This window comes from Alexandromys fortis, unplaced genomic scaffold (genome assembly GCF_014885135.2).
Source record: "Alexandromys fortis isolate MF-2015 unplaced genomic scaffold, M_Fortis_MF-2015_v1.1 scaffold_22, whole genome shotgun sequence".
Lineage (NCBI taxonomy): Eukaryota > Metazoa > Chordata > Mammalia > Rodentia > Cricetidae > Alexandromys > Alexandromys fortis.
The window spans coordinates 1,369,703-1,397,695 of NW_026067900.1; the positions used below are offsets into that span (position 1 = coordinate 1,369,703).

General features: G+C 45.4%; 1 protein-coding gene across 4 annotated transcripts in view; it reads right to left on the reverse strand.

Moving 5' to 3' along the window:
• The window catches only part of Tln2 (talin 2), a 428,435-nt gene that overhangs the window by 186,820 nt on the left and 213,622 nt on the right, over positions 1-27,993 (reverse strand). For all 4 annotated transcript variants that reach the window (XM_050125928.1, XM_050125904.1, XM_050125914.1 and 1 more), the window contains one exon: positions 2,269-2,440. In XM_050125928.1, the coding sequence (XP_049981885.1) occupies positions 2,269-2,404 (136 nt within the window). In that variant the 5' untranslated portion in view covers positions 2,405-2,440. The remainder of the gene's footprint in view (positions 1-2,268; positions 2,441-27,993) is intronic.

Here is a 27,993-nt window from a genome sequence, read left to right on the forward strand (position 1 = left end):
AGGCAGTAACCACCTAAGACCACAGCTACTGAGGCAGAGCAAGGAAGATGGGCATAGCAAAAGAGCATGTTATAAGGAGCTGGAGAGATGGCTCAGTGGTCAAGACAACAAGCTGCTCTTCCGGAGGACCTGGGCTCACTTCCCAGTACCCACATGGCAGCGCACAACTGTCTATAACTCCAGCACCCTCACACAGACATATATGTAGGCAGAACACCAATGCACATAAAGTAAAAAATAAAAAGAATTAAAAGGAACATGTTGTAAAAGATTGGTGGTAAATACTCTGCAATCCTAGCTGATGTGGGAAGTCCTTCTGTGTATGAGTTGCTTTTATTGGTTGATGAATAAAGCTGCCAATGGCTTAGCAGAGTAAAACTGACTAGGAAATCCAAACAGAGATATAGAGAGAGAGCAGGCTGAGTCATGGAGACGCCATGTAGCTGCCGAAGGATAAAGATGCCAGAAACTTACTGATAAGCCACAGCCTCATGGCAATACATAGAGTAACAGAATTGGGTTAATTTAAGATATAAGAGCTAGCTAGAAATATGCCAGAGTCATTGGCCAAACAGTTTTGTAACTAATATAGGCCTCCATGTGGGATTGAATGGCTGCAGGACCAGGAGGGACAGAAACCTCTGTTGACACTTAGCCTTAGGGAAATTGGGTTAGGAAGATTGAGTAATTAAAGGCCAGCCTGGGCTATATGATGAGAAACTTGCAACAAAACAGAATTTAAGAAAAAAAATAATAACAAGATATTTAGAACTTCCTTATGGGATAAAGTCTCTGCCACCAAATACCACAAAATAAAGAAAACAGTTGGAGAATTAAACTTAGTATCTTTTATAAAGGCCTCTTAGTCCAATGTGGGGAGTTCAAGAAGCCTGGAGGCAAGAGAGCAAAATAGTCATTTCTCACCTGGACTTCTCTCTTCCTAGTGTGTGAAGTGGGGATGGGTGCACATGCATGCCTCTGAAGGCCTGAGGTCACGGGTACACACGCATGCCCCTGAAGGCCTGAGGTCACAGGTGCACATGCATGCCTCTGAAGGCCTGAGGTCACAGATGCACATGCATGCCTCTGAGGGTCAGAGGTCAACTTCAGGTATCATTCCTCAGGGTGCCATTTCCCTTGTTCATTGAGACAGGGTCTCTCACTGGCCTGCTGTTTGCTGATAGCGAGGTTGGCTGGTCATTAGCCCCTAGGGATTCTCCTGTCTCCTCTTTACCAGTGATGGTATTTCAAGTCCATGAAGGTTTTAGAGATCAAACTCAGACCCTAAAACTTATGCAGCAAGCCCTTTACTGACTGAGCCATCTTCCCAGCCCATCTTTCCCTTAATGTAACTGAAGAAGTCTTAGAGTCTCCTGGAAGGGTCAGGGCTTACACAGAACCTCAAGAAAATGATTTTTGGGTCTTCAGATGCCTCTGCCAGAACTTGTATTAATTCAGCACAAAGAAAAGTTCTAATAGTGTCAGAAGATGATAAAAAAAAAAAAGAACTGAGGAGTACTGGCGAGATCGGACAAGCGAATTTTAAAGTCAGATAGGGACTACCCGCAAATTTTATTTCCATTTAATTTAATATAACTCAGCAAGCTGAATATCATGAACCGCGCCCTCTCCTGGACTCTGTGGGTGTCAGCACCCACACACGCACAAGGCCACATGCCGATGTACACACATAATTAAAAATAAAATCTTTTTTAAAAATTGAGGTAAAATTCATGAAGCTCCTTCAGAGGGCCTGCACAGTAAGACCTACACTCAGGGCTGAGGTTACAGGAGTCAGCATGTACCAGGCAAGTATGTCATTCTTTATTCAACTAGTTCAGTGGCACACCAAAAAATGGTTTGCAAACTACAGGGCAGCACCCGAGAAGGGCCGAGACAGCAGGCATATCTACAGTGAATACTCAGGGTCAATGTTAATGTGGCCATTGACAATGAAAGCCTTGTTCTTGCCAGGAAGTACTATAAGAAGGCATTTGATTCAAAATTCAGATTTTTCCCTCCCGAAGACAGAGTCTTACTGTGTAGTACAGGTTAGCCTAGACCTGAAGTGGCTATGTAGATTAGGCTGGCCTTAAATCAGAAATACCAGCCTGACTCTGCCTCAAGAGTGCAGGGATTAAAGGGGTGGGCCTCCATGCTTGGTTTAAAACAGAGATGTCTTATACGTGTCTATGTGTGTCCTTTTAGCTACAGAGTGAAGGGCTATCCAGGCACATTCTCGGATACCAAGGAATAACCATGACCTACCTTGTCCAGTCTGTGCCTCGGGCACGCGCTCCCGAATGACTCGACAGGCATCGTAGACGGCCGTAGACGGCTCAAACTGCATGGTCTTCACCACATTGCAGTGGCGGACACAGATCTTTAAGGAGAGCGCCACCATTTTCACAGATGACTTGATGGGTTTCGCTCAGAGCGTCTAGAAAACACAAGGAGACAAGCGCTGATGTATACAATCATTATGTAGCCGCAGGGAAGACTAAAAAGCTCAATTCCTACCCCAGCTGTCCCACTCTAAAGTCATTCCCAATCCTGTCAGAACTGGTCTGAGTGGCAGGTATGGTAATGTGTTAGCATCCTTATGTGAGAAATGTCATCATAAACTCCTCCGCGAGCAGCAGCAATGATCGCCAAACTTAGTTCCAAACGGAACGAAGGTCCTACAGCTTGCGCAGGGGACGGACTGCCAACAGGACAGAGGAGTTGGAAATGGCTGAGGCTTTGCACCACCACGTCAAGGTTTCAAAGCCATCTGTGAGACCGTTTCCAACGCTCTCTCTGCAGGCATATTTAAGGCGATCGGACCACTTTCAGTCAACAGCCTTTGGGCTCCAGAGATGAATGGGCAGTCTTGCTGTGTTGTAGAGTTTCCCAGACCCCCAAGATGTCCCAGCATAGTTTAGGGGTAGAAGTTAGTGGGGAAGGCCGGGGCGGGGGGGGGGGGACAATATCATCACAGATCCTTTCATCAGATATAGCAGAGAGGAAGCCATGGCTAATCTTTTCTAGTCCCTGGGGGGAAAAATTTCAGCGTCCTTGTAGTGGTAAAACAGGGGCGGAGAAAGAGGTGTCAGCGCCAACATACGAAAAGTCAGTGGAAGACTGGACCAGATCACAGATCAGGTGGGGTGAAGGGTGAGGAGAACAAGTAGCCCAACAGTTTGACCTTCTCTGCCAACTCAGGTAACACAGTTTAGTAGAGTGAGGGCCAAAACTGAAGTGGGTAGCAGGGTCAGGAGCGCGAGGGAGGAGAGGGCTGGCTCCAAGGGTACCAACACATCTCCTAGGTGGGCATGCTGGGCAGTGGACAGAGCAACAGGCAGAAGTTTCCATCTCATGTGGATAAACTTCAATCCAAAAGTGTGCCGCCTGTTGTACCAGGAAGACATCGACATGTGGGGTCTGCCTCCTAATGGTTCTGGGTATCTACATGCCCTCCATTACAGTACAGCATCTCAGTTCTGGGCCCTGTCCACACAGCTGCCTCTCAGTCTGTTAGAGAGGAGAAGATGGGCAGGTGTTGGTAGATAAGCAATGAGGTGGAGCCTGCTGTCTGGGTTCAGTCCCAGGGCCAAGAGGGCCTTGGGCTTCTGTGCCAATCACTTTCCCGCTTCCAACCTTCAGACAGCAGGAAGAAATCGATACCCATGGCCAGTTTTCCCCATCAGTTTTTCATGCCTTCTTCTCCTAGCACATCAGGAGGAAAGACATAGAATTCAGGCAGCTCTCTCAGCACAGGACAGAGACGCTCAAAAGAATGAAGACCAGCAGAGGTCATGTTCTGAACTATTCAATCACCTAGAACAACTACTGTGAAGAGCATGGCCATCGCTACCCAGGAGCACATTGTTCAAGAAAGCCCTCCTCAAACAGATGGGCCTTGTTCATAGGCCCAAGACGAGAACGTCCAGCATGGTTTTCTTACTCCTAGCTCCGTATTTTACTGTGATTCAGCTTTCCCCCAAATGAACAAGACTAACAGTTTACGGGACTGGGTGCATGTGGGTGCACATGGTATGTATACGTGTATGTATCCATGTGTGTTTATGTGTGTGGAAGCCAAGGACAACCTTGGGCACCTTCCTTTATGGTTTCTCACTTAAATGTTTGGAGACAGGCTTCTTTATTGGACCCAGAGGCCATCAGTTCAGTTAGACTGGACAGGCAGTGAGCCAGGGATCATCCTGTCCCCGCCTGCCTAGAACTAGGATGAGAGGTGTGTGCTTCTACGCCTGCCTTTTCACATGGGTGCTAGAGATCTGAAGTCAAATCCACACCATTTCATGGTGAGCATTTACCAACTATGCCACTTCCCCAGTCCCTGCATGGGAATATTTAAAAAATGCAATGTATGGACATAAAGAAATGCATCCTAGACCAGATTTTATTACCAGGCAAGATGACCACTCACATAGCCAGTGCCTGGCTCTGAAATGAATGTGCCCGATGATGTATTCACCCTGACAGGCCCCATAGCAATGAGCTAGCCCTCATGCCACCTTTAAATGAGCAAGATTCCGGCAAAATGGACATTTGCTGGCATTAAGTGCCACGCTTTGCCCCACAGCAAGGAGACGGGATTGAAGCATTTATCAATTTAGAGATGGGAACTAAAGATGAGGAACTCTGAGCGGTCTCACTGGGTTTCCTGAGCAAATGATGCCGCCCAAACAACCACCTTGGTAATGACTTATGCCCCTTCTCTATCTGGTTATTTTCCGGGCAACTGACATTTGTCTCCACTCCTGTACCCTAACCCCATTTTAATGGCGCACGCTTGGCATGTAGAATGGCTGATTGGGCTCCTTTTTTAGATTTAGCTGCAAGAAAGCCCACGGCCAAATTCATGTATGAGTTTCTGCCGCTCCTATTTATGGCTCAGCCAAGGCGGCTTTGTTTCCTTCTACTCCAGTTTGAGTGTCTGCTCTCATATTGATCTTAAATATTCTGTGTATATATTAAAAGGCAGGATGCATTGTAAATTCAGAGCATTTCCTTTATTTTCCTTTTAATAATTCCTTCTCATTCTGATGATACTCAGCTTTCATTCCATGTATAAAGGTCACTTGGTCTCGCACATACACAAAAAAGAAACCTTCTATGGCCTCCATTATAGAAGATGAGCCACTGGAACCAACCGTGAAATACAGACATGAAATAAAAATACCCTTCAATTGCAGAGAGTTGTATACACCTAGTATCATCTTGGTTCAACCAGCGATAAGCAAGCCTAGCCTTAGCCAGGGAGCTCCAATATAAGCACCCAGCCTTGGTCGATTTATGCCTGCCAAGTCAGGACTAAGAAGAGGTGTTCAACACCTCCTTGCCTTTTCAAATGTACCATCCACAATTCTTAAGTGCTCTGTGCCTTGGTTCCCCCCTCAGACAGAGAAAAACAGATCTATCAGTAAGGCTGCCATAGAATCCAGTGAGCTAAACATGGCAAAGACACACAGATCATGGTGAGTAATTTTGTTATTAAAATTAGCCTTGAGTGTCATAGAAACACTGAAAGCATCATACCGCATTTAGCTAGCACAGACAATGTAAATTTCATCTTACTGTTTATGCTTGACTCCATAGGAGGGAGCAAAGGCGGACAAGAATGCTGAGCAGAGCAAGCACCTTATAAGCCGTAGAGGCATCGGAGGGATCCAGTCATCAGCCTTATGGACACTCTTCCTTAGATATCCCGGGATCACATGAGGAGATGTAAAACTGGGCGATGGGGAGAGGCTGAGTCTTAGCATCCAAGTCTTAGAGAGAGCTCAAGAGGCAAAGACATTGCCCTCTCTAGATATCATGACTACCCCAGCTCAGTAGCCCTTATGAGTGAAGTCTGCCCAGGAATCTCCTATAGAAAGCAATATGGGAGCTCTACCTCTTTCCTGTACAATAGCAAGCAGGAAGGCCAGACACCTTTACTCATTGGGACTTTTCCTCTCCAGGAGAGCGAGGTCTGGATAGTAAGCTCATCCCGTTTTGACTGTAACCCACAGGATGGCCTTGCATCCAATTATGGATGGATACTCATCTCCCTTCTTCATGTCTGTCCCTTGCTCTGGAGCCACGTCTGATAGCTGCATGCATCTCATAATAAAAAGTCAACATACAGACGGGTCTTTACAAAGTTAGCCTTCATCTGTACTTACAGCCTAGGCTCCAGTGAGACTTCAGCTCTCTCAGAGCAGAGCCAAGAGAAGCGCTTGCATTTCCCTGTAGTCTGACCTGCACCTCCACAAGGAAAGGGAGGTAGTTTCTTTGCCCAGCAATAACCCACCATGCACTGAGGCCCTGCGACTCAGAGGTGCTGTAAAATTCTGTCTCCTAGGACTCTCAGGGCTCAGCTGCACAGGGTTTGCCCTGACTATTCAGACTCCAATACACTAAGCAGAACAGGCCCATCAGAAAGGTAAACCAAGCCAGCCCTTCCCTGGGAGCCTGTTGGCTTTTATTCAGGGGAGGGGAGTTGGTGTGGGTAAGCAACCAGGTGCCCCATTTCGTTTCCGCTACAGGAGTCATATTTTCTGTGAGTTACCTAGATTCTCCTTACTATGTCTTTCTCCCTCTCATTGCTTCCCAGCTGCTGAGGACCCAGGAGGCTGGACCTACACAGAGAGACAATCGCTTGGTCACACATGGGACAATCCCATTTCACTATATACTCAGGCCAAGCAGCAAGGAACAGAGTTTTCAAACATGCAGCATCCATCTAGCAAAGCAGCAAAGGACCAGGCCTACCACGCCCCCTCGGCCGTCACAGTGGGAGCCCAGACACAGGGAACTGTCCCACAAGACCATGTATTCTTTCAGAGAGGCCAGGACCACTGTTTCACGTTGAGACCTTCAGTTAGAAGTAACCGCTATTAGAAGGACTGGCGGTGAAGGAGCACGGAAGTGATTAACTAGATAAACAGGTGTAAAATGAGCATGAGTCCAAGGGGGTCAATAAAAATCCCAGTCATGGGCAGCGCTAATAGCCCAGGGGGCTGCCACTGTGACCCCTGCCCGTTCTTAATCCGGCATTAAGCATCTACACAATGGGTTCAGGAACACGTCCACATTAGAACACCATCACCTGTCTTGGCTTCTGAGAACAAGGGCTTTGAATCTCAAGACCCCAAGGCATGGCAGCTGCTGAGGATCCCTGAAATGAATATGTACTCCATGGCAAGATGTAGACAGACGCTTCCCGTGTTATTTTGGTGTCTCGCGAGTTTCAGTAGAGACTGTCTACAGGAGCATGGATGGACACCTAGCCAGTGGCTGTGCCACTAAGAAAATGTCCTTTTTTTCTCCTAGCAACCATCAGCTGCCTGTGGATCCTCAGAGAGGGGCAGAGCCTCTGGGTGCCTTCTCTTCCCATGACAGAATGGGTGGGCCCAATGGTGGGCAGGTGATCATACCTGCTGTGAGCTCAGGAGTGCAAAGATCAAAGCGTGCCCAGGAGAGAAACTTCCACAAGTGTCTGCCTCTTCCCCCGTTTCCTGCACTCATTCTGGCCCATCTTTTGTGAAGCTCCGGAGCCTTGGATGAGGCCCCATTTAAGGTAGAGCATCCAACAGTCACTTACTCTCAAAACATTGAACAGATGTTTCTATAGTTACTACTGTCTACTGCAAAAAGACCTTTCTCTGACTAAAGACAACAGCAGCACTAATGTATAGATATAAACATAAACATCTACAGAAGGCAGTCTGATAGATGGATCAAGCCCATCCAGTGAGCAGAAGCAGTAGCTTGCTTACTAGGCCCCATCACTTCCCCAGCCTTGAGCTTTTAACCAGGTTTACACCGACTCTTACTTCCATCCGTGGAGTTGCCTCAAATCTGACCAAGAAGTGTCTACTTACAATAATCCAAAGGCTTAGGGATAAACAGGGTACCAACATTCACCAGACCAAACTATGGCTACACACCTAAAACCCATTTCAAGGACCACAGAACCTCAACCTCGTGGCTCATACAATAAACTTAAAACAAAAACCTTAAGAAAGGACAAAAAACAAAAGCCGCACAAGTCAAACGTCACTGACAGATCCTTGAGGGAGGACAAGGACCAGGTACACTGTTCCTGGTAATACCTGCCATGGAGAAGGGCTCAATGCTGACTTTAATGCAGGAGCAGGGGCAAGCTGGCCTTCCTCCCTCCATAAGAGAACTGAAGACAGCCCAGATCAGTGATTCTCAACCTGTGGGTTGCATGTCAGATAGCCTGCATATCAGATATTTACATTATGATTCATAACTGTAGAAAAATGAAGTAGCAATGAAATAATTCTATGGTCGGGTGTCACCACCACACGAAGGGTCACAGCATCAGGAAAGGTAAGAACCACTGCTCTAGAGAGGGGAACAGAGTGACGGGAAAAGATGTTTCTCCATTTTACCACTTAGAGATGAAGAAACTATCACCTTCCCAAGGTCACAGTTCAATAAACCACCAGGCGATCAGAGGGGACGATCAGGTTGTATGGCTGCAGCCCCCCCCCCATGGAGTTCTCCAAAATCACCCTCCCATATGCTCCAATAAACTCTCGGCACTGGCACCCGAGAGTCCATCATGAAGACCGACAGTGCCCAGCTATACTTGACTTTAATAGCACACACGTGCATCTGCCTCCATCAGATCTCAGAACGTGCCCTTCGGACTCTCGGGCAAAGTAGCTGGGAGCTGCCCTTTATTAAAGATGAGGTCTAATTATGAGGAGACTCTGCAGAGGGATGCATTAGCGGACTACAGAAGAACATAGAACTCTGGAGCAGGGGACCGTGGGAAGATCCTGCTGCCGGGAGGGAGAAGGAAGGAAACTAATGCTTTAGACACACATAGCTTTATCCTCTCCTGAGGGGATTTTTAATGCATGCAGGATTTTGAAATGTAGGCGTGTAACGCTCAATATTGACAGTCGGCTTGACAGGACCTAGAACTACTTAGAAGACAAACCTCTGGGCACATCTGGGAGGGAGTCTCTATATTATTTTAAATGAAGTGGGGGACTCATCCGAAATGCGCACGGCCCCATTGCGTGGGCTGAGCTCCTGGAATGATCAAAAGAGAAACTGAGTGAGCACCAGCACCCGTCCGTCTGGAGCCTGACTGAGGATATAAGGCGGCCAGTGGCCTCCGACTCCCGCCGCCCTGCCTTCCACACCGTGATGGCCTAGATTCTGAAACCATGAGTCCAAGCAAATCCTCGGAAGCTGTTTCTTTTTAGACAATTTATTGTAGCAACAAGAATAGAAAGCAACGCAGGAGGCAACCAGATTCAAACTACTTAGATGGCAGCCTCATCCACCCAGAGAGTCCCCACTCAGATGGCAAGGGTGTGGTTTAATTCCTGAACAACTATCCAGGTATTTCAGACCTGAAATGTACCACTCTCTTATCCAGGTCCTGATACCCTTCCGACCCAGAATCCAGCCTTGTTGGTATCGACAATCCTTTCCATGGCCACAATGAAGAAAGTTCAATCTCCTCCACCGGCCCTCCGCTGTAGCTCTTGCTTCAGTTGTGGTACTCCTGGGGGGAGTCGCCACAGAAGTTAGCAGGCTCCTTACAGGATGGCCCTTGGTATGGAACAGCTTCAGAGCACTCTGAATACGTTGCTGTTGGATGTATTTGACAGAGATCCTCCCACCCCCCCCCAACCCCCACCCCCACCCCTCCGCCACCATTATCCCTTTCTAGGATTAATACAAGGGGTCTGGAAAGACAAGTGAATTCCTAGGCTATGTGAGGAATGTACTGTCATTCTCTGTCAGACCTCTAAGAATGCTCTGTGCACTTCCAGGAACCTCATAGCTCAGCTTTGATGTTCAAGACAGTGGAATAAATCATCTGCCCCTCCCCATCCACCTTTGGTCCACCTGCTGTTTTCTCCCTCAACAAAAGCCAAAGAAAGAAACTGCCTCTACCCTGAACTCACGTTTTGAATCCTTTTACACCTTAACTTCTTCAGATTGTTGACAACAGGCTGCTTTCAGAAGCAAGTGTGATGAAAAAAACAAAAGGTCATATCCAAGAAAAAGCAGAAGGGAAACCATCCCTTGGTGTAAACCAGGAGTGTGGTGAATCTCGCACACACTGGGTGGCTGGACAGTAACGCTCCCCATTCACTTGGTGGTTTTGGACCCTTCATGCCAAGCTTATAAAGTCTCAGGAACAGATGTTACGTGCTGCTGCAGAGGCAGACAGCTTTGTCTTTACAGCACACAGCATTGTGATGACTACAGACCACGCGCTAGTCTCTACCTGGAAAACGTGAGGCTCTGTTCTACTAGATCTGGGGCGAAGGTCAGTAGTTTCTAGATTCATCTTGGGGGGATGCAGACACACCCACCCGTGATCTTTCTCATGCTGGTATTTAATCTGCGTCCGAGCTGGTGTGCTCCCTACTGAATGATATCTGCTATAGCAGCCTGATTTCAACTGTAAAGGGAGGGTGCACACTGACATGACCATGTGTAATTTCACACACACACACACATATATATATATATATAAAAAAAAAAAAAAAACAGAAAGAACCTCCCACTTCCCAGCTATTGCCCCTTTCAACGAAAGGCTGCAAACCACACGTCACTCACAAAGGCAGTAGGGTATGGCTTTTGTAAGAAGGAACTGCCGTTTGTCTATGTTAACCTATCAACCACATATCAGAAGAGCATTTCTGTTGGCGACTTGCTATGAAAATCTGGTGTCTGTGAAGCACCGGATCAAATCAATGAACGCGACTGTGGTGGATAACACCAATTGTCAACTTGACAGGATCTAGCATCTCCTAGACTCAATGTTTGTGAGCTAATTGAGATTGGGCTGAGGTGGGGAAACCCACCCTAATGGGGGGGTGGTAACATTCCATAGCCTGGGGTCCAAACTGAATCAAGGAGAGAAAGTGAGCTGAGGTCTCTCTCTGCTTCCTGGCTGCAGAGGCAATGTGACCTGCCACCTTAGACTTGATCAGATGCTGTCTCCGCCATGATGTACTTATGCCGTGAGCCAAAACAAACCCTCCCTTCCTTAAGTTGCTTTCATTACAGCAATGAGAAAAGTAGTTCATTTGGTAACTGACAGTTTCATTCCCATAGATTTAAAGTCTAGCAGTAGACTTGTCACATGATCCATTCCGCGTTCTTGGACTGGATTGGATTTCTCAAATGATTCTTTTTATTATCTGGCCCTTCCTCCAGGACCGCCCCATTTTATACTCAAAAACTGGAACGCTCCAGTAAAAATGCACTGTTTAAAATGTTCCTTATCTCAGACTTGAAAACCATAGGATATAGATCTCCGCAGGCGGCAACGTTAGCCTTTCCATTACCACATGCACACCTGGGGAAACAGACACCCGGGTTACAGCTGCACCCACTGCTCTGTGCTTGCAGCCTGGCAGAGTACCATGGCGGTGGCAGATTCTTAAAGCTGTCCTTCAGGGGCTGCTCATCTCGGGGGAGCCAAGAAACAGAGAACAGCAACAGAAAGACTAGCCCAAAGCCAACATTTGCCATGCAACTCTAGCAACCCATTTACTAAGATCCAGCCTTGCTTATCTTCAATCTATCAATGGATTACATTACTGATTAAGTCAAAGCCCTCGTCTTCTATTTCCTTTGGAACCCTCACCACAGACATACCCAGAGACATGGTTAATATTCTTTTAAGTATTTCTGAATCCACTAAGGTTGATAATCAAGATATGTAAATCTCTCAGAATTTTCCCACTTCTATCATGTGAGAACCCTAATAAATGCATATATTAAAACATTGTAAATAATAGCAGGGAACTCACATTAGATTATATACCTGACAATGACTCTTAACCCCTTTTATGGGTCAAGCACACAGATTCCAACACATAACAGCTAAGGGGTTGAGACTTTGCCTAAGTAGGCCAACCAAAATATAGTGGCTTTGTAAATTCATCAAACATATACTTTCTCAAGAGGAGGGAGCATGCAGGAACTGAGGGCTTGAGTTAAGAAAGCAGGAAAATGGGAGGTATATTTATTATTAACACTGTTATTAATAATTGAACTAGCAATTGGTGAATTACAGAGTATCACATACTTGCCTAATAATTCATAAATGAAGTCCAATTTATCCCGGGTAAAGCAGGTTTAATAAAGGGGCATGCTTTATAAAAAGGAAAACACAGAAGGCTGACATCCAGGTCTGCCTAAATCCAGACTTCTGTGCCTAGGCCACTCCAACTACAGTCAGGCAATGTTGACGTCTTTATGTATCTCCTTTGGGTTTTGTCTATTTTGGTATAGTTAAGACAATGCATTCTATATAATTCTGTATATGGAGCTCTAACTCCATAATCATTTTCACAGTATTGTAAACAGTAGAAATAATATTTTAACAGACATATAGTATTGCAATGAAGGATCCTATAATGTATTGAGCTGTGTTTGTTTGTGTACACTAGCTGTACTCAGATTTTAACACTCATAAACAAGGCTATAGTAGACTTTTCCATTTTAAATCTCCTCTGTTTTTAATTTCAGATGTTTTGTAAGATAAATATCTAAATATTTTCCTTTTTTCTCCATTTCAACATTTCTTCAGAGAAGCTCAAAAGAGACTGAGACCAAAAGAGAAAAACAGAAGCAAATATAGAGGGAGCGTCAGCTTGTGTTTTGAGTTATAGCAAAGTTAAATGAATATGTATTAGCAACTGGGCAGCCAAAAATCAATCCGGGTTTTATAGTTCAATCTATGCTGCAGAACAATCCTGCTATCCAAGACTCCGCTGTAAGGGACCAGAACAAGAGGAAGAATCAGCAAAGAAATGAATAGGAAAAAAAAAAAAAACACACATCTGGTGTGGTTCAAAAACCAGATCTACACAAGGGGCAGAGAGATGATGGATGCTTAACATAAATTTTAAAATATATTGCAAAATGTAGAAATGACAGAAGAAAGGACTGAACCAGGTTCTCGTACAAAAAGCTGTGTGGATATGACTGGCAAGCATCAATACTCTGACCTCTGTAAGCCCAAGCTTCGAGAACTGCCCACCATACCCCACCAGCTATAAAGAGGAACTTAGTTACATGGAAGGACTGATGGGGTGTTATTTATCCTGGTCTTAGTAAAATGAAGCCAGATCAAAAATCTTGTCAAATTTGTCAGTGGATGATGACCAAGATTTACAATATGAATAACAAAAAACAATCATGGTCAAGTCTATATGCATCAATTTTACTTCATCAAAAAGCAAGGGAGGGCTGGGGAGGTGGCTCAATGGGTTCAAAGGATCTGAGTTCAATTCCCCGAACACACATGAAAGCTAACAACCATCTGCAGCTCCAGTTTTGGAGGATCTGATACCCTCTTTTGGCCTCCTTGGATACCAGGCACACATGTGGTGACCAGACATACATGCAAGCAAGACACCCATACACATTAAATAAAAATAAGTGAAACTTTAAAAAAACAAAAGGGAAAGCTTTAATCAGAAGCTAGCCCTTCCTTACAGTGAGCTATGGAGATGTAAATATTGCAGACAACCGACGCAATCATCAGCTTCCAACAACTGCTGTTACCTTCACCCACACCAACAATCAGTCAGAAACGGGGCAGGGCCTTGTGGACTCCTAACCTGTATCTCTAAACTACTATCTGGGTTCTGGGAGAAAGGGAGTCACTATCTTTAGTTGTACATGGACTGAGCTCACCAACCTTACATAGATAGCTCCAAAGTATGTCACACAGATGATCCTTGTTTACTAGATCCCAAAATAAAATGGATAGTCATAATCATGAGAGATATAAAAGGGGAGGGAAGAAAGGAGGGCAGGGGTGGTAGGTAGACTGGAGGTAAGAGTTATCACTTTGTGTGGTGTATCTATGTGAAATTGTTAGGGAGGGAGGGAGGGAGGGAGGGAGGGAGGGAGGGAGGGAGGAAGGAAGGAAGGAAGGAAGGAAGGAAGGAAGGAAGGAAGGAAGGAAGGAAGGANGGGAGGGAGGAAGGAAGGAAGGAAGGAAGGAAGGAAGGAAGGAAGGAAGGAAGGAAGGAAGGAAGGAAGGAAGGAAGGGGCATATGAGAGATGACAAGAAACGATGAACCTCCCATGACATAGCTAAGGCACAGCCACATACACACAAGGCCTCCTATGCTGCCACCCCCAGTAGGTCAGGTTGTTGTCTGATTCAGAGATGTGGTCTGTGCAGAGGCAGCTAGGTTAAAATCATTCACTGTAGTTTGTTATGAATACGCCTTGAATGTCTTCCAAAGACTCACATACTGAAGGACTGGTTGCCAGTGTATGGCAACCCTGGGAGACTGTGGAATGTTCAGGAGATGGGGCCCAATAAAAGGAAGCTATGGTCCTTGGGGAGGGCCCTTGAAGGAACTTTTAGGAGTCCTACCCCTTCCTGTTCCTCTTTGCTTCCTTGATGCCATGAGGTGAGCACCCTCCTCTGCCATGAGCTCATGACATAGTCTGTAAAGCAATATGATCAAATGACCACGACGAAAACAACCACCAGTCAAGACAAACCTTTTTATCTTTGAAGTTAATCACTTAAGGATTTTTCTGGGAGGAGGGAGGGACAGGTCACATCCCAGATTGTCTCTGATTCACTACGTAACCAAGAATGACCCTGAATTTCTGATCCTCTCCTCTATGCTTCTCAAGTACTCCAAACACAGGCATGCGCCACTAACCCAGTGCTTCACGCATGCCAGGCAAGTACTCAAGTAACTGAGCTACATCATCTTCAAACCTACTCATGTATGTCTTATTAAAGGAGAAATACAAAAGACTAAAACACGGTCAGCCCTAACCCAAGATAACTGCTGTTCTTAAAAGGGGCAGAATTTGGAAACAGGAAAGATATTAAGACACAAGGATATAAAGATCTAAGGACACAAGGAGAAGAGAGATAAGCATATAATACCATGTTCCCCCTCCCAGTTCTCAGAAGTCACTCTGACCAAAGCCATCCTTTTGGAATGACAGCTTCCCCAACTGTGGGGAAAGAGATTTCTGTCATCTAAGTTAGCGAGTCTATGGGACTTGTTACAAACGCCTTACCACACTGCTCTCCTATGGTAGGCTAAATATTTCCATGATTTTAGTTAGCACGACTTTACAAAATGTAGGTGTTGCACATGACTCTCCTCTGAGTCAAACCACTATTTTGGGGGAGTTCAGCTACACCTGCTTGCAAAAGGTCATGCCAGCTGTACTTACTGACTGTCTGGATCCCTTCATGGAGAGCTGGAAAGGGTCACATGACCCTGACCTGAGTTGTGTGCAACTCTGTCTTTATTCCATGTGACCTTGGGGAGGGGCTAAAGTATGTAGGCCAGAGAGTAGAGGAGATGGGCTCCATCTAGGCAACTACAAGAAAGTCCTCATCCCTAATGGGAAAAAGCATTGCAAGTGGCGCCTTTGGTGTGCGTCGAAACACCTATACTCCTGTAAGTGGTAACCCTTCACCTAGGCTCTGTAAGGAAGCCCAATAAACTCATTGGTTCCTTGGCGTGAATGCTGGCAGACACATGCATCCATTTGTCACTGAGACCTTAGGGGAGAGGATAGACCTTGTTTATGTCTCTCCCTGGGAAGGAGTTTTAACCTTAGGAGCTTTTCTGATATGACTTGACCAATCAATAGCATAATGAAGAATAGACAGTAAACCGTGAGGTAAGCATAAACACATGTCTAAATAAGCAGTCATAGATGCAGGTGCTGATGTAGGCAAAGGCACAGGCATGCAAGGTCACAAAGGTGGAACTCTCATCCTCTATGGTCCTGGACACCACTCTTCTGTGCCACCCAACAAAACTGCGTTGTCGCGGGGCAGTGGTGGCACATGCCTTTAATCCCAGCATTTGGAAGGCAGAGGCAGACAGACCTCTGTGAGTTCAAGGCCAGCCTGGTCTACAAAAGCTAGTTCCAGGACAGGCTCCAAAGCTACACAGAGAAACCCTGTCTGGAAAAACCAAAACAAACAAACTGCATTGTCACAATGAAAATGGCCATCAGTCTGGGGTGAAGGAAGCAAGAGAGTTCTCTGCCACATGTGCCTAGAAGCATTGGAGAAGAGCATTGTTCTGAAGTGATAGAATCTTTTGGGGATTGTTAGAATTTGCTATGATACAGAATTTTTGCAGATTTTAAAATCAATAAATTCACCAACAGCAGAATGGCATTTGTCTTTTTGACTATCCTGCATGACTTCCTTAGAAGATGAAACCCATGTTCTAGAAAGGGGCAGGACAGAAATTAGCTCTACAGAATGGCTCACTAGATTCAGCACAACCACCTCAAATATCAGTTGTGAGTATCTAGAGACCTGAGAAGGAAGACTGAGATTCTGTTGCTATGGTGACAGTAGGGGAGAGGGGAGGAGCTGACAGCTACAGGGGAATGAGGAGGATGAAGGAGGCTGTTCTTGCATCCAAGGGGCTTCAACCCTCACAGCATACACACTCTGCACAGAGTCCTTAGTGCCAGATACAGCCATCCAGAGAAAAGATTTGCCCTCTGGCGCTACAGTGTAGGTCCAGAAAGAAACCACAAAGCAACTCAGAGTTCAGAAAAAGAATGTCAGTTGTTCCCATCACCAAAGTCCCTCTAAAGTCTACATGACTCAAGAATGAAGGCACAGCTCTATGCGTCTATGTGGCTGGGAGTCTTGAGGCTACTGAAGGATCCCAAGATGAATCTAGGACAGTGTGGACCTTCCCAGGGAATACAATAGTAAGGGACAAGAGGACCAAGTAGACGATTAAATCACAAGGGCAAAACCCTCATGATGGATTAGTGCATTTTCAAAGGCTCAAGGAAACAAGTGTGTTTCTTCCATCCCTCTGCCATGTAAGAACACAGGGTTTATGGAGGAGGACCCAGAATCTAGGCACCATCCCAGGAAGGAGGTGCAGCCCTCAATAGGCACTGAGCTCATTGGCCCCGTGATCTCTGACTTGCCAGCTTCAATAACTGTGGGAAATGTTTTCTGCTTACAAGATGCCTAGCCTTGGATACTCCGGTAAAGCAGCACCAACAGATGAAAACTCCATCAGCGTTCACATCTGCCTCCCATCATCAGCTGCTGTGGAGTTCTTGGGAGACGGCGGCCTTTACATCTGGGTCCTTCAGTGGTGACAGCCAAGGGCTCTGACCCACAAGGGCTCTCTACTGTGGTAGTAGATTTAAATCCTTTTTTTTTTTTTTTTTTTTGAGACAGGGTTTCTCTGTGGCTTTGGAGCCTGTCCTGAAACTAGCTCTTGTAGACCAGGCTGGCCTCGAACTTACAGAGATCCACCTGCCTCTGCCTCCCGAGTGCTGCTCTCAGAAGGTAAAAGCAGGAGTGTCAGTTCAAGCTCATCTTCAGACACATAGAGAATTTGAGGCCTTGTCTCAAAACAAGCAAACAACGTCATCTAAAAAGCTCATTGTGGGACAAAGGTTTCATGCCCTCTCTGGAGCCTTTCACCTCCCTGCAGGGAAGAATCTCGCAGTGAGCAAATCTGAGTGTCAAAAAGGAAAAGGTATCTTTTCAGGAAAATATAATAAATACTTAGAGACACTATGACTCCATCACCCCTGAAATATTAAGCGAAGCTATTTCTCCTTTTTTCATTATTGATTTAGTTACACAGTACATGGTAAGCAGAAAACAGAAAGGTAAGAGTGACTTTAAAGCCACAAGGTCATACATCAAGTAAGTGCAGACCCACCCCTCCCACATCCATACCTACACGGGCAGGCACACACCCGCACACGCACAAGCACACACACATACTTGATTGACTTCATTTAATGTCATTGCTATGTCCCAGAGAACAGTATGAGATAAGAAATCAATGTCACAAACTCAGCCTTGGAGCACAGGAAATGGGCTTTGGAAGGTCCCTCCTCTGTGATGAGAGCCCCCCAATCCACAGGCTCCTCCTCTTCCCTCCGTGACTATTATGTATGCATGGATGTGCGATTAGATAATGCTGATCACTCTTGCCTGGGACTCATAGGAAAGAGCAAGGGAATAGAATGATTGATTAAAAACAGAAGTCCCAGAGAAGGACATGTCTACTAACATTTGGGTGGTCCTTCTCAATGGTCTTGCCATAGAACGACATGTCTATTGACACTAAGGAGCCCTTCTTGATGTTCTTGTCACCTTTAAACTAGAAAGCTCCTAAGGCGGGTGTCCTCAAAGCATCAAGTCTAAAATATAACTCTATATTCCTTTAATTTTTGTCAAAATTACCTTTTTATTCTCTCTCTCTGCCCCCGCCCCCGTGTGTATCTGTGTGAGTGTTCAGGTCTGTTGAATGGAGGACCAGTCATGACAGGGCATGTGTATAGATTCTGCCTTTCATCTTGTTCTAGGCAGGGGTTCTTCTTCATCACTGGGTAGTCCACCCTACCTGGCCGTTAGCTTCTGGGGGCTCTCCTGTCTCACTTCCCATCTTCCCATAGGAGGGTTGGAATTACAGATACATTACCACATCTAATGTTGTGTGGGTTCTGGGGACTTGCCCAGTTGCCATCTCCCTAGCCTCCCAGGTCTTTTTTTCTGACTCTCTCTTCCAATACCAAAAGCCTGGCTTGCTTCACCTGCAAGGCAATCCTCTTTCCAAGTGTTTTCTTCTCTCAGTTTTGCAGGCTTTGCTCCAAGGTTGAGTGACCTATTTGTTTTGGGGCCTGTGCTGAGGCAGAACATCCTGGTATGAAGGCACAATCAAAAAAGCTGCTTAACTCATGAACAGGAAGCAGGAGAGGTGGAACTCCAATAGTCCTCCCCAGAGAACCTCCTGTTCAATGTGTCCCACCTCCTAAAAGTTCCATTACCCACAAACACCATCCTAGCCTGGGAAATGAAGCCTTCACCACAAATGGACTTTGGGGGACATTTATCCAAGTCACACCATCAAGTGAGTCCTACCCTGGGAATAAGTGAAGCCTCTGATGAGTCACTACCATATTCCTACACCCCATCCAATAGTCAGGCAAGAAGCTCACTTGTATCAACTAGATCTTCCTCCTTTCCCTCTCTCTGAACTAAACTTCTCAGAATCCTCCTCTATTGGTCACATCCTTAGGAACAGAAAGTCAGACAGCTTCTCAGGGCAAATGCACCATCTATACTCTAGTCCATGACCACAGGGATTTGAGTCCCTCCGCATCACCAAGACTGTTACCATTCATTGACCCTGGAAGCTGGCACTACATCTCATTAACTTACACATGAACCTAATGGCTGCAGATGCGGAACACCTTCTCCAGCGCCCATTGCCCATCTGTTTATCCTTGGGAGAAATGCTTATTCTAGTCCTACTACAGCCCCGCCTTGTTGTAAAGAGGACAACTGGATTATTTCTTTTATACTTATTGGATTCTCAGAGTTCTTTATATATTCTAGGGTACCAGACTCTGGAAAGATGATTGGAAATATTTTATCCAATCCTGGAAGTTATCTAGATAGTATCTAGTATTGTTTGTTTGTTTTTGTTTTGTTTTACACAGGGTTTTTGTTTTTATTTTTGTTTAGTTTATATACCTCTGACTGACCTGAAACTTACTCTGTAGATCATGTTGGCCTCGACTCATAGAGATCTGCCGGCCTCAGCCTAGTATTAACTTCTATAGTTTTAGCTGGTAAACATCTAGATCTTTGATCAGTTTGGAGGTCATTTTCATACACACTCTGGGCAGGAGTGTAAACTGATCTTCTGCATCAGCTTTCAAAACCGAGGAAACTGGGCTGGGGCTTCAGCACAGTTGGTAAAGTAGCAGAGTAAGCAAGAGGAATCAAGCTCAATTCCCAGGACCCAAGTAGAAAGGTAGGACTTGGTAGCTAATGAGCTAATGGTGCTAATCTCAGTGCTGAGTAGGAGGGTCAGGCAGCACCCCGGGGCTCACTGGCTGGCCATCCGAGCCTATTTGGCAAGCTCCAGGCCAACAGCAACAAGAAAAGGCCCAAATCAAAACAATGACACCACCAAGGTGGACAGCTACTGAAGAATGAATGATACCTGAAGTTAACCTCTGGTCTCCACATGATGGGGAAGCTCCTTCAGCCAATGGCCTTTGAGAGGTTTGGTCAGGTGGGGTGTGACTTTGGGTACCGAAATGCCATGATCCACCTGCTCACCTCCCTGGCCTTACTAGTCACACCTGGATGGATTCTGTTCCCGTTGATTCCCTATGGTTATCCTTGAGTTCTCCTCAAATAAAAAAAAATCTTAGTATCCCCTGTTCATAGCTAGTGTAGGATTATTTGATTTGCGTTCCCCCATCTGATGTGTTCTGCTTCATCCACATGCAGGTTTGGGTCCCAACAATCACCTGGCGGTTCACAACTATTTGTAAATCTAGTTCTAGGTGAACCAAGCCCTCTTCTTGCTTCTGAGGACTCCTGAACACATACGGTGCATCACACACCCATATAAATATACTTCAAATAAACAAATCTTTTAAGACGTTTCAGATAACATCAATGTGACGCATGTCTGCTCTAGAGCAAAATACAGCATAAAGGTCTCAAGACACAGCTCCTAACTGTGCTCTTAGAACCAATTTGGAAAATAAAGGCTCGTTTCCCAGGGAACAGTTTTATCTCAAAGAATAAGAAGTTAAATGACAGGTCCTTCTGAGAAGTCAAGTTTCTTTTGGGCTATATCTTAAATGATAAAGCCAACAGGGCTAATGAAACATCCATCAAGAGGCATAAGCTATTTCTGACAGCAGACGTCATTTTGCGGAGGTGTCATTGATTGCTCTGGAATCCCTGTTGTATATTATAAAACAGATAATCACTTTCCTAGACAACACAAGAACACTTCCTGACTTTACAGACGCAGAAAGGAGATTCATGAAGTTCAGGACAAAAAAGTCAGGAGTGGTGATAGATGCTTGGAATCCCAGTGATGGGGAGGTAGAGGAGGCAGATAGCTCGGGCTCACTGTTCAGCCAGCCCAGCCTAATGCCAGGTGAGCCCTGGCCCAGAGAACAAGAGACAGACCATTAAGAAACTCTAAAAAAACAAGGTGAGCGGTACCTAGGTGAATGACACCTGTGTTTGTCCTTTGATCTCCACACACATGTACATACATGTGCATGTAGACACATTCACACACGTCATGGTGGTGGAAGAACGGCTGCATGGCTAGAATAGTTTAAATCTTAGTGTAGGATTATCAATGAAGGAGGAGGAAAACTACACCCTCACCTTATTGTAAAGAGCAACTGCAACATGAGACTTAAGCAAAAGATATCAATTAGCATTGCTATTAATATTAAATTTCTTGGTGTAAAAGAATCTAAGTAAGTTAATAGAATTATGAAACCAATTTCTACATCAGGGCTGTAGAGAAGGAGAATATTTATTAGTCTGTGTGTGGTATTGGGCCCTTCCATAATATTTTCTATTGAAAACTGAAGTCATAGCATGATTTGAATCCTAATGGATTAAATCCCAATGCTAAACAATTCAAAACTCCCCCATGACGCCAGGCACTGGAAACATAATGCAACCTCTACCTGGAAAGAATTAACAGAGGGGAAAACCAAGCCAGATAATAATTGCTTAATAAAAATTTTTTTCCTCTGCAAGCCTTAAGAAGACATACTCTTAACGAGAAGAGAAAAAGAAAATTAGAAAAATTAGTATACTTGACACTTTAATGTAACTGTGTAATAAGCAATTTTAAAAACTGGAATATATGGAGCTGGTTCTGAGAGAGAGAGAAGAGACGGCGCAGCTCGTTCTATTTTTAAAATAATGCATCTCAGACATGGCGGTTCAATTTTTACCTTGCCTTTAAAAACACAAATCAATGACCTGTACCGTGATTCCGTACCCTTGCTTATCTCAGGATAATCGTAACCATTAAATATACAACTGGATGAATTTAATGTGAAAAGCAGAGAGGAAAAAAAAAAGTCCTTTGCTTACCTAATTCCCTCCTTGGCTGGTTCCCAAAACTCACCAACTCCCCTCACCAGGAGGGACAAAGAAGGCAAGACAGAAACAGAATCCCTATAAATCCTCGCCCTGGTGAAAGCAAAGGAAGCAAGGGGCAGAGCTCCTCCCCACCAGAAGGCAGAGTGATACAGAGATTTTAATATCTAACTTCCCTTCCTGTACATCTAAAGGCTGGATCATCCCCCTAAGAATTCTCTTTTGCCAAGAAACAAAATGGTCTAACTACTAGAACTGCATTAGCCATCCTGGTAATGAAATTTTAAAAAGGCATGTGCACCCCAGGCGTGGCTAGCACAGCCAAGCAGGAAGCAAGATGCTTCTCGATCCTTCTGCTTCCAGCACTTACCCAAGTCTCTCTCCGATCCCCAACAATGTCCACACTCCTCTCTGAACTGGGCATGATACAAAAATTCTTGCTATGGGTCTTGAATGCAGGCCAAGAGGAAACACACTGGACAGCATTCGAGTTAAAAACTACCCCATTGCGCTCATAAAGCGGCTCCCCGGAGTGTCTACCGCCTGGCCCCTGACCACAAGTCACCCTATCTTCCGTTCTATCTACACATGAGCTTCATCTCACAGTCCACAAAGATGACTGCTCTAACTAAAAACTCATTTTTGTAACTTACGCCACTACATGCAGTGGCCTCTAGGGGAGGTGTGTCTGTGGACAAGGTACTGAGCATCACTTAGACTCATACTCAGGTAAGTAGTGAGGGCAGGTGACCCGAGACGGGCATTCATCACCCAATGCCGTTATTCGAGGGCAAGTGTCCTTTTTAAAAATAAAAGAAAGAAAGTCAGAAATGTGTGAGACTGTAATCTCTCTCTCTCTCTCTCTCTCTCTCTCTCTCTCTCTCCCCCCCCCCCCTTGTGTTATATATTGTGCCTGAAATGTGAAGGTCAGAGCAGAATCTGTGGAAACTGGTTTTCTTCTACCATTTGAATCAGTCCCAGAGATAGAACTCTGGTTGTCAAGCTCTGTGGCGAGTGCTTTTACCCCCTGACCCATCTGTCTGGTCATTTTTAATTAATTAATGAACATCTTACTGGAGCCCAGATGGACTTCAAACTCAAGATCCTCCTGCCCCAGACTCTCAAGTGCCGGGATTAAACTACGTGCGTCACTACAGTTACCTGAATCGGAGTGTCATCTTCCAGCAGACAAGAGGCTTCATCTTGACACAGTTCAACAAACTATTTATGTGATTATTCCAGGTCAACATTTAAAGACTCATTCTGGTTTCATATTTTTGCTTGTTCAAAAAAAGAAACGTAATAAAGGGCAAAACAACTGGTGGTTAACAGGCGGAACTGGTGATCTGTACATTTGAGTCGATAGTTTCCAAAGCCTGAAAGGTATGACCAAACTCTTTTACAACCTCGTATATTTCCTAGATATGCCAAAACCAAACAATCCTCTCACATGCTGTCACCTCGAGTGCCTGAAATTCATTAGGATGGATAGTTTTAACAGTGTACGATGGGCCAGGCATGGTGGCAAACCCCTTTGATCCCAGCACTGGGACTCTTGGTGAGTGTGGGGCTAGTCCTAGTCTACATAGTGAGTTCCAAGACAGCAAGAGCTATATAGAGAGACCCTGTTTAAACACACACACACACACACACACACACACGAAGGGGGATGGGAGAAAGAGAGAATGTAGGGAGATATATATTATTTTTTGAATATAGAATTGCTGTCAAGTGAGCATCCTGCTTTAATCTCCCGATCACTTGTATCAATCGGCATCTGACACTGTGTCCAGCTTAACTCAGAGTCTCCAGTTGCCCACTGGCCAAGGGACAATGTGCTATCTGCCATTTTGGGGGATAATGCAAACAGATTTCAGGGAAAACTCAGGTCCTACCTAGCTCTACCTCAATGTCTGCCACCTCCCCCAACCCCAGGTGCACCAGGAGCAGCTGGCACGGCCCCCCCTCCCCCAGCATCCACTCCCACCTGCCCATGCATCTCTGCAGTCTCTAGGAAAATGGCATCACCAGAGTGCAGCCTGCATGCTGGTGACAGAAAAGCCTAAAAGTAGCTGGATTTGAACGTCTCATCCGCTAAAAAGACAGGTGGCTTCATTTAAAATTCCTCTTTACGCATCAGCCTCAGCCTATGCTCCTCCAGCAAGCCCCCAAACATATGCTGGGTGAATTCCTGTTTTCCCCCTGCCCTTGCCAGGGCAGAGCAGCTTGCTGTTCCTGGCAGCTGCTGGCTTCCTCCCGGCCCTTCAGCAACACTGCACTCAAACATGATGAAGCTGGTAGCGCTGAGTCTAGCTCCCAGTGGAAGGCACTGCCTTTTTTTTTTTTTTTTTTTTGAGTTCTAACTACGACCTGTGCTTCTTACCTTTACTCCATATACAAAGATGACTTAATTAGGTCTCTGGTATTGAAAAGTCACCAGCTCACCAGCTGGCCCTGAAATGGCCCCAAACCTGGTCATACTCCAGAGGAGAGGGGTCTGCTCCAGGGCAAAGGCCTTGTGAGGCTCCAGGTGTGATTATAGTAAGGACTCCCACTTTGAAGGAGTTCTCTCCTAACTGGTTCATTCGAGCCTCCTCAGTAACCAGAAAAGTAGGTCAGCAGCCCAAGTCACAGCCCAAAGCCCACTGTGCGCATTTGCTAATGAAGAGCTAAGCCTCACAGTTTGGTGGGTTCTATAAGATGCAGGCAGTAGCATCTGCGCCTGCGCCCTTCTGCTACTCTCCCCATCCCCCACCTCTGCACCTTCCCAGAAGCCTTGATTTCCAGCACAATAACATGCTTCTACTCCCTGTCATGGAGAGGTCATGAAAACCCAACAATGGTCCCCTAGGGAGGGAGGGAAAAGAAGGTAACCTAGGATGTCACTGGTGCATCAACTTTCAGGTTACCCAATCAGGTAGAACAAATCAACTGCCTCTGATAAAGATGGGCTTCGTCTCTATGTGGTCAATATATGTGACATTAATGTGATGTTTTCTGTCTTCAAATCCACTTTTTAAGGACTCTCCCGCTGGACTCTGTGGATGTTCCAGTTTGCTTGTCTCTCTGATAAAACACTAACCCAAAACCAAGTTGGGAAAGAATGGGTTGGTGGCTTCCTGAGTTGGTCCTCACTGGCTTGTGTTCAGTCAGCATTCATATAAAACCCAGACCCGCCTGCTTAGGGGATGGCACCACCCACAGTGGGCAGAGCTTTTCTATATCTAATAACAACTAAAAACATGCCTCAAAAGGCCTCAAAGACATGCCCACAGGCCAGTCTGCTTATGGGAATTCGTCAGTTGAGGGTCCCAGGTGTTTCTAGGTTTCTGCTAAATTGACAGCTGAGGTTAACTCTAGCAGCGAGCAAAGCACTTGCTGCATGAACCTGACGTCCTCAGCTCAGTTCCCTGGAATCCACAGTGCAACGGAGAAGAGCTCAGTTGTAATGTTACTCTTTAGGAGAGGGGCAGGATTGTTACATCCTGTGGGAAGCCCATCCCCCACTGCACCCCAGCTTCAGATGTAGCCTGACTTCCCAACAAGTCAGGACGTCTTTCCCTCCAGAGCTGTCCTATTGCAGCTCCAGCCTTTAGAGCTGTCCCGCTGCAGTTCCAGGTATAGCCTAACTTCCCGACAAGTCAGGATCCTCTCCCCTCCAGAGCTGTAACACCCGGGAGTACTCCAGTGAGCTGAGAAAAATATTCCAAGACAGCATGACAGTGTAGCAGAGAGAAACTGCCAATGCTTACCCTCCTCTCCCTTCCCTTTTCCTGCCCCTGAACTAAGTTATTGTTTACATCTGGTCCTGCACCTGCAGAGAGAACCCTAAGCCTTTTAATATCAGTGATGTAAGATGGAGCTGCGGTGACAAAGCTACCTGGCAGCGACGCACGTATCTATGACAGTTGAGACATCAAAAGCCCCTGAACGGGAGTGCTCTGACCCATGCAGGGATGCAGAAAGAGGCAATGGCTTATTCGGTCAGGTGATGGGGACCTTTGAAGTGCTACTGTAACTGCTCAACTTGCAAGAGAGCGATATTCCAAGCCAGCAAAGACTGTCTTAAACTTGGCACAAACACGGAAATACGTGACCACATATAAATAGCATGCTAAATCACGAGTCAAACTGTGGATCTCCCTCTACTTCGTGAAGCACAGAACTGTTAGACATTTAAAACCAACACCGCAACAGTCACCATCTGTGAGTGGAATACAAAGTTCGCATGCAGCACTAACATGTTTCTGTGTTCCTACAAGGGGTCAGATCCCTAACTCTCATTGGTAGTCAGTGATACAGTGAAAATTATGAACCTTAGATATCGTACGGTTGAGCGCAAAACAAAATTCTAATGTTCCAAAGAACCAACAGAAATATAACTGGACAGCCGGGCGATGGTGGCACACGCCTTTAATCCCAGCACTCAGGAGGCAGAGGCAGGCAGATCTCTGTGAGTTCGAGGCCAGCCTGGTCTCTACAAGAGCTAGTTCCAGGAGAGGCTCCAAAGCTACAGAGAAAATCTGTCTTGAAAATCAAAAAACAAACAAAAAAATTCAGAGATGAGTAACATAACTATTCTGTATTGATCATCAATAAGGTATAAAGGTACCAAAACATCACATGTACTCCATGCAAAATTATAATTATTACCTGCAAATCTGGAAGGAAGGAAGGAAGGAAGGAAGGAAGGAAGGAAGGAAGGAAGGAAGGAAGGAAGGAAGGAGCAAGCTAGGGCTAGAGAGGTAAGAATACCTGATAGCTGATGTTCTTGCAGAAGTCCTGGGTTCAATTTCCAGCATCTACAAGGTAGCTGAACAACCATCTGTAACTCCAGCTCCAGAGGACCTAAAGGCCTCTGTTGGCCTGTCACCACCAGGCATGCACAAAGTACAAAGACATGCATGCAGGCACCACACCCATACACATAGAATAAAATAAAATAAAATAAAAGTGAACTTGGAAACAATTATCTTAGCAACATAGCAGACGGGCACTCACAATTTAAATTTGGCTCTGGTCCATGTGTGCATATGCCAGAAGACAACCTTGGGTTGTTTATTGGACGCCATACTCTTAGTTTCTTGAGACAGGGTCTCTCAATGGTCTGGAGCTAGGATAGCAGGTCAGGAAGCCCCCCAAATCTGTCTGTCTCTACTTCCCCAGCATTTGGATTATAAACATGAAGTACCATACCTGACTTTTTATTTTTCTTACTTTTTTTTTTTTTTTTTAAATGAGAGAGAGTTTCTCTGTATAAATACCCTGACTATCCTGGAACCCACTACACAGACCAGGCTGGTCTCGAACTCACAGAGTTCCGCCTGCCTCTGCCTTCCCATTGCTGACTTATTTATGTTGGTGCTGGAAAATGAACTCAGGTCCTATGCTTGCATAGCAAGCATTTACCAAGTGAGCTATTTCCCTAGCCCCTTCCTAGACATTTTCCAGTTTTTATTATTTTTTTCAAACAATATATTTTTGATGATGTTTTCCTCTCCCCGAACTTCCTCCAAATCCTTTTGCACCTCCCTATCCACCCATCTTTATAGTCTTTCTGTTTGTATATGTTTCTCCCTTGCTCTCTCTAAAAATAAAAGCTGGAAAAAACAAAAATCAAAACAAACAAGCATAAGTCTAATAAGACCGGGAAAAAAAAAAGCCAAGACAAAACAAATGAAACATAAAGTTTAATCCCCCCTCCCAAAAATAAAATAAAATAAAATAAAAAAGGCCACGGAGTTCGTTTTCTGTTGGCCTGCCCTGGATCCATTCACAAAGCCATGGAAAATCACCTAGAAAATGATTCTAGGATGGTACAGCATTCACTTAGCTGGCTCAGGGTGCCCAAACCCAAAAAGCTTTTGTATTAACGGATGTGACAAAGTCTCATCAAGTATCATTCCAGCCCAGGGCTTAGTTAAAGTCTCCAGTGCCCCAACAGTGACTCCATATGGGTATTAAGAAAAGCAAATCCACTTAGTGAATGTCCATGAAGAATGGGGGCCATATTGATCATCCTGCTGATTAGCCCTGTCTGCCAG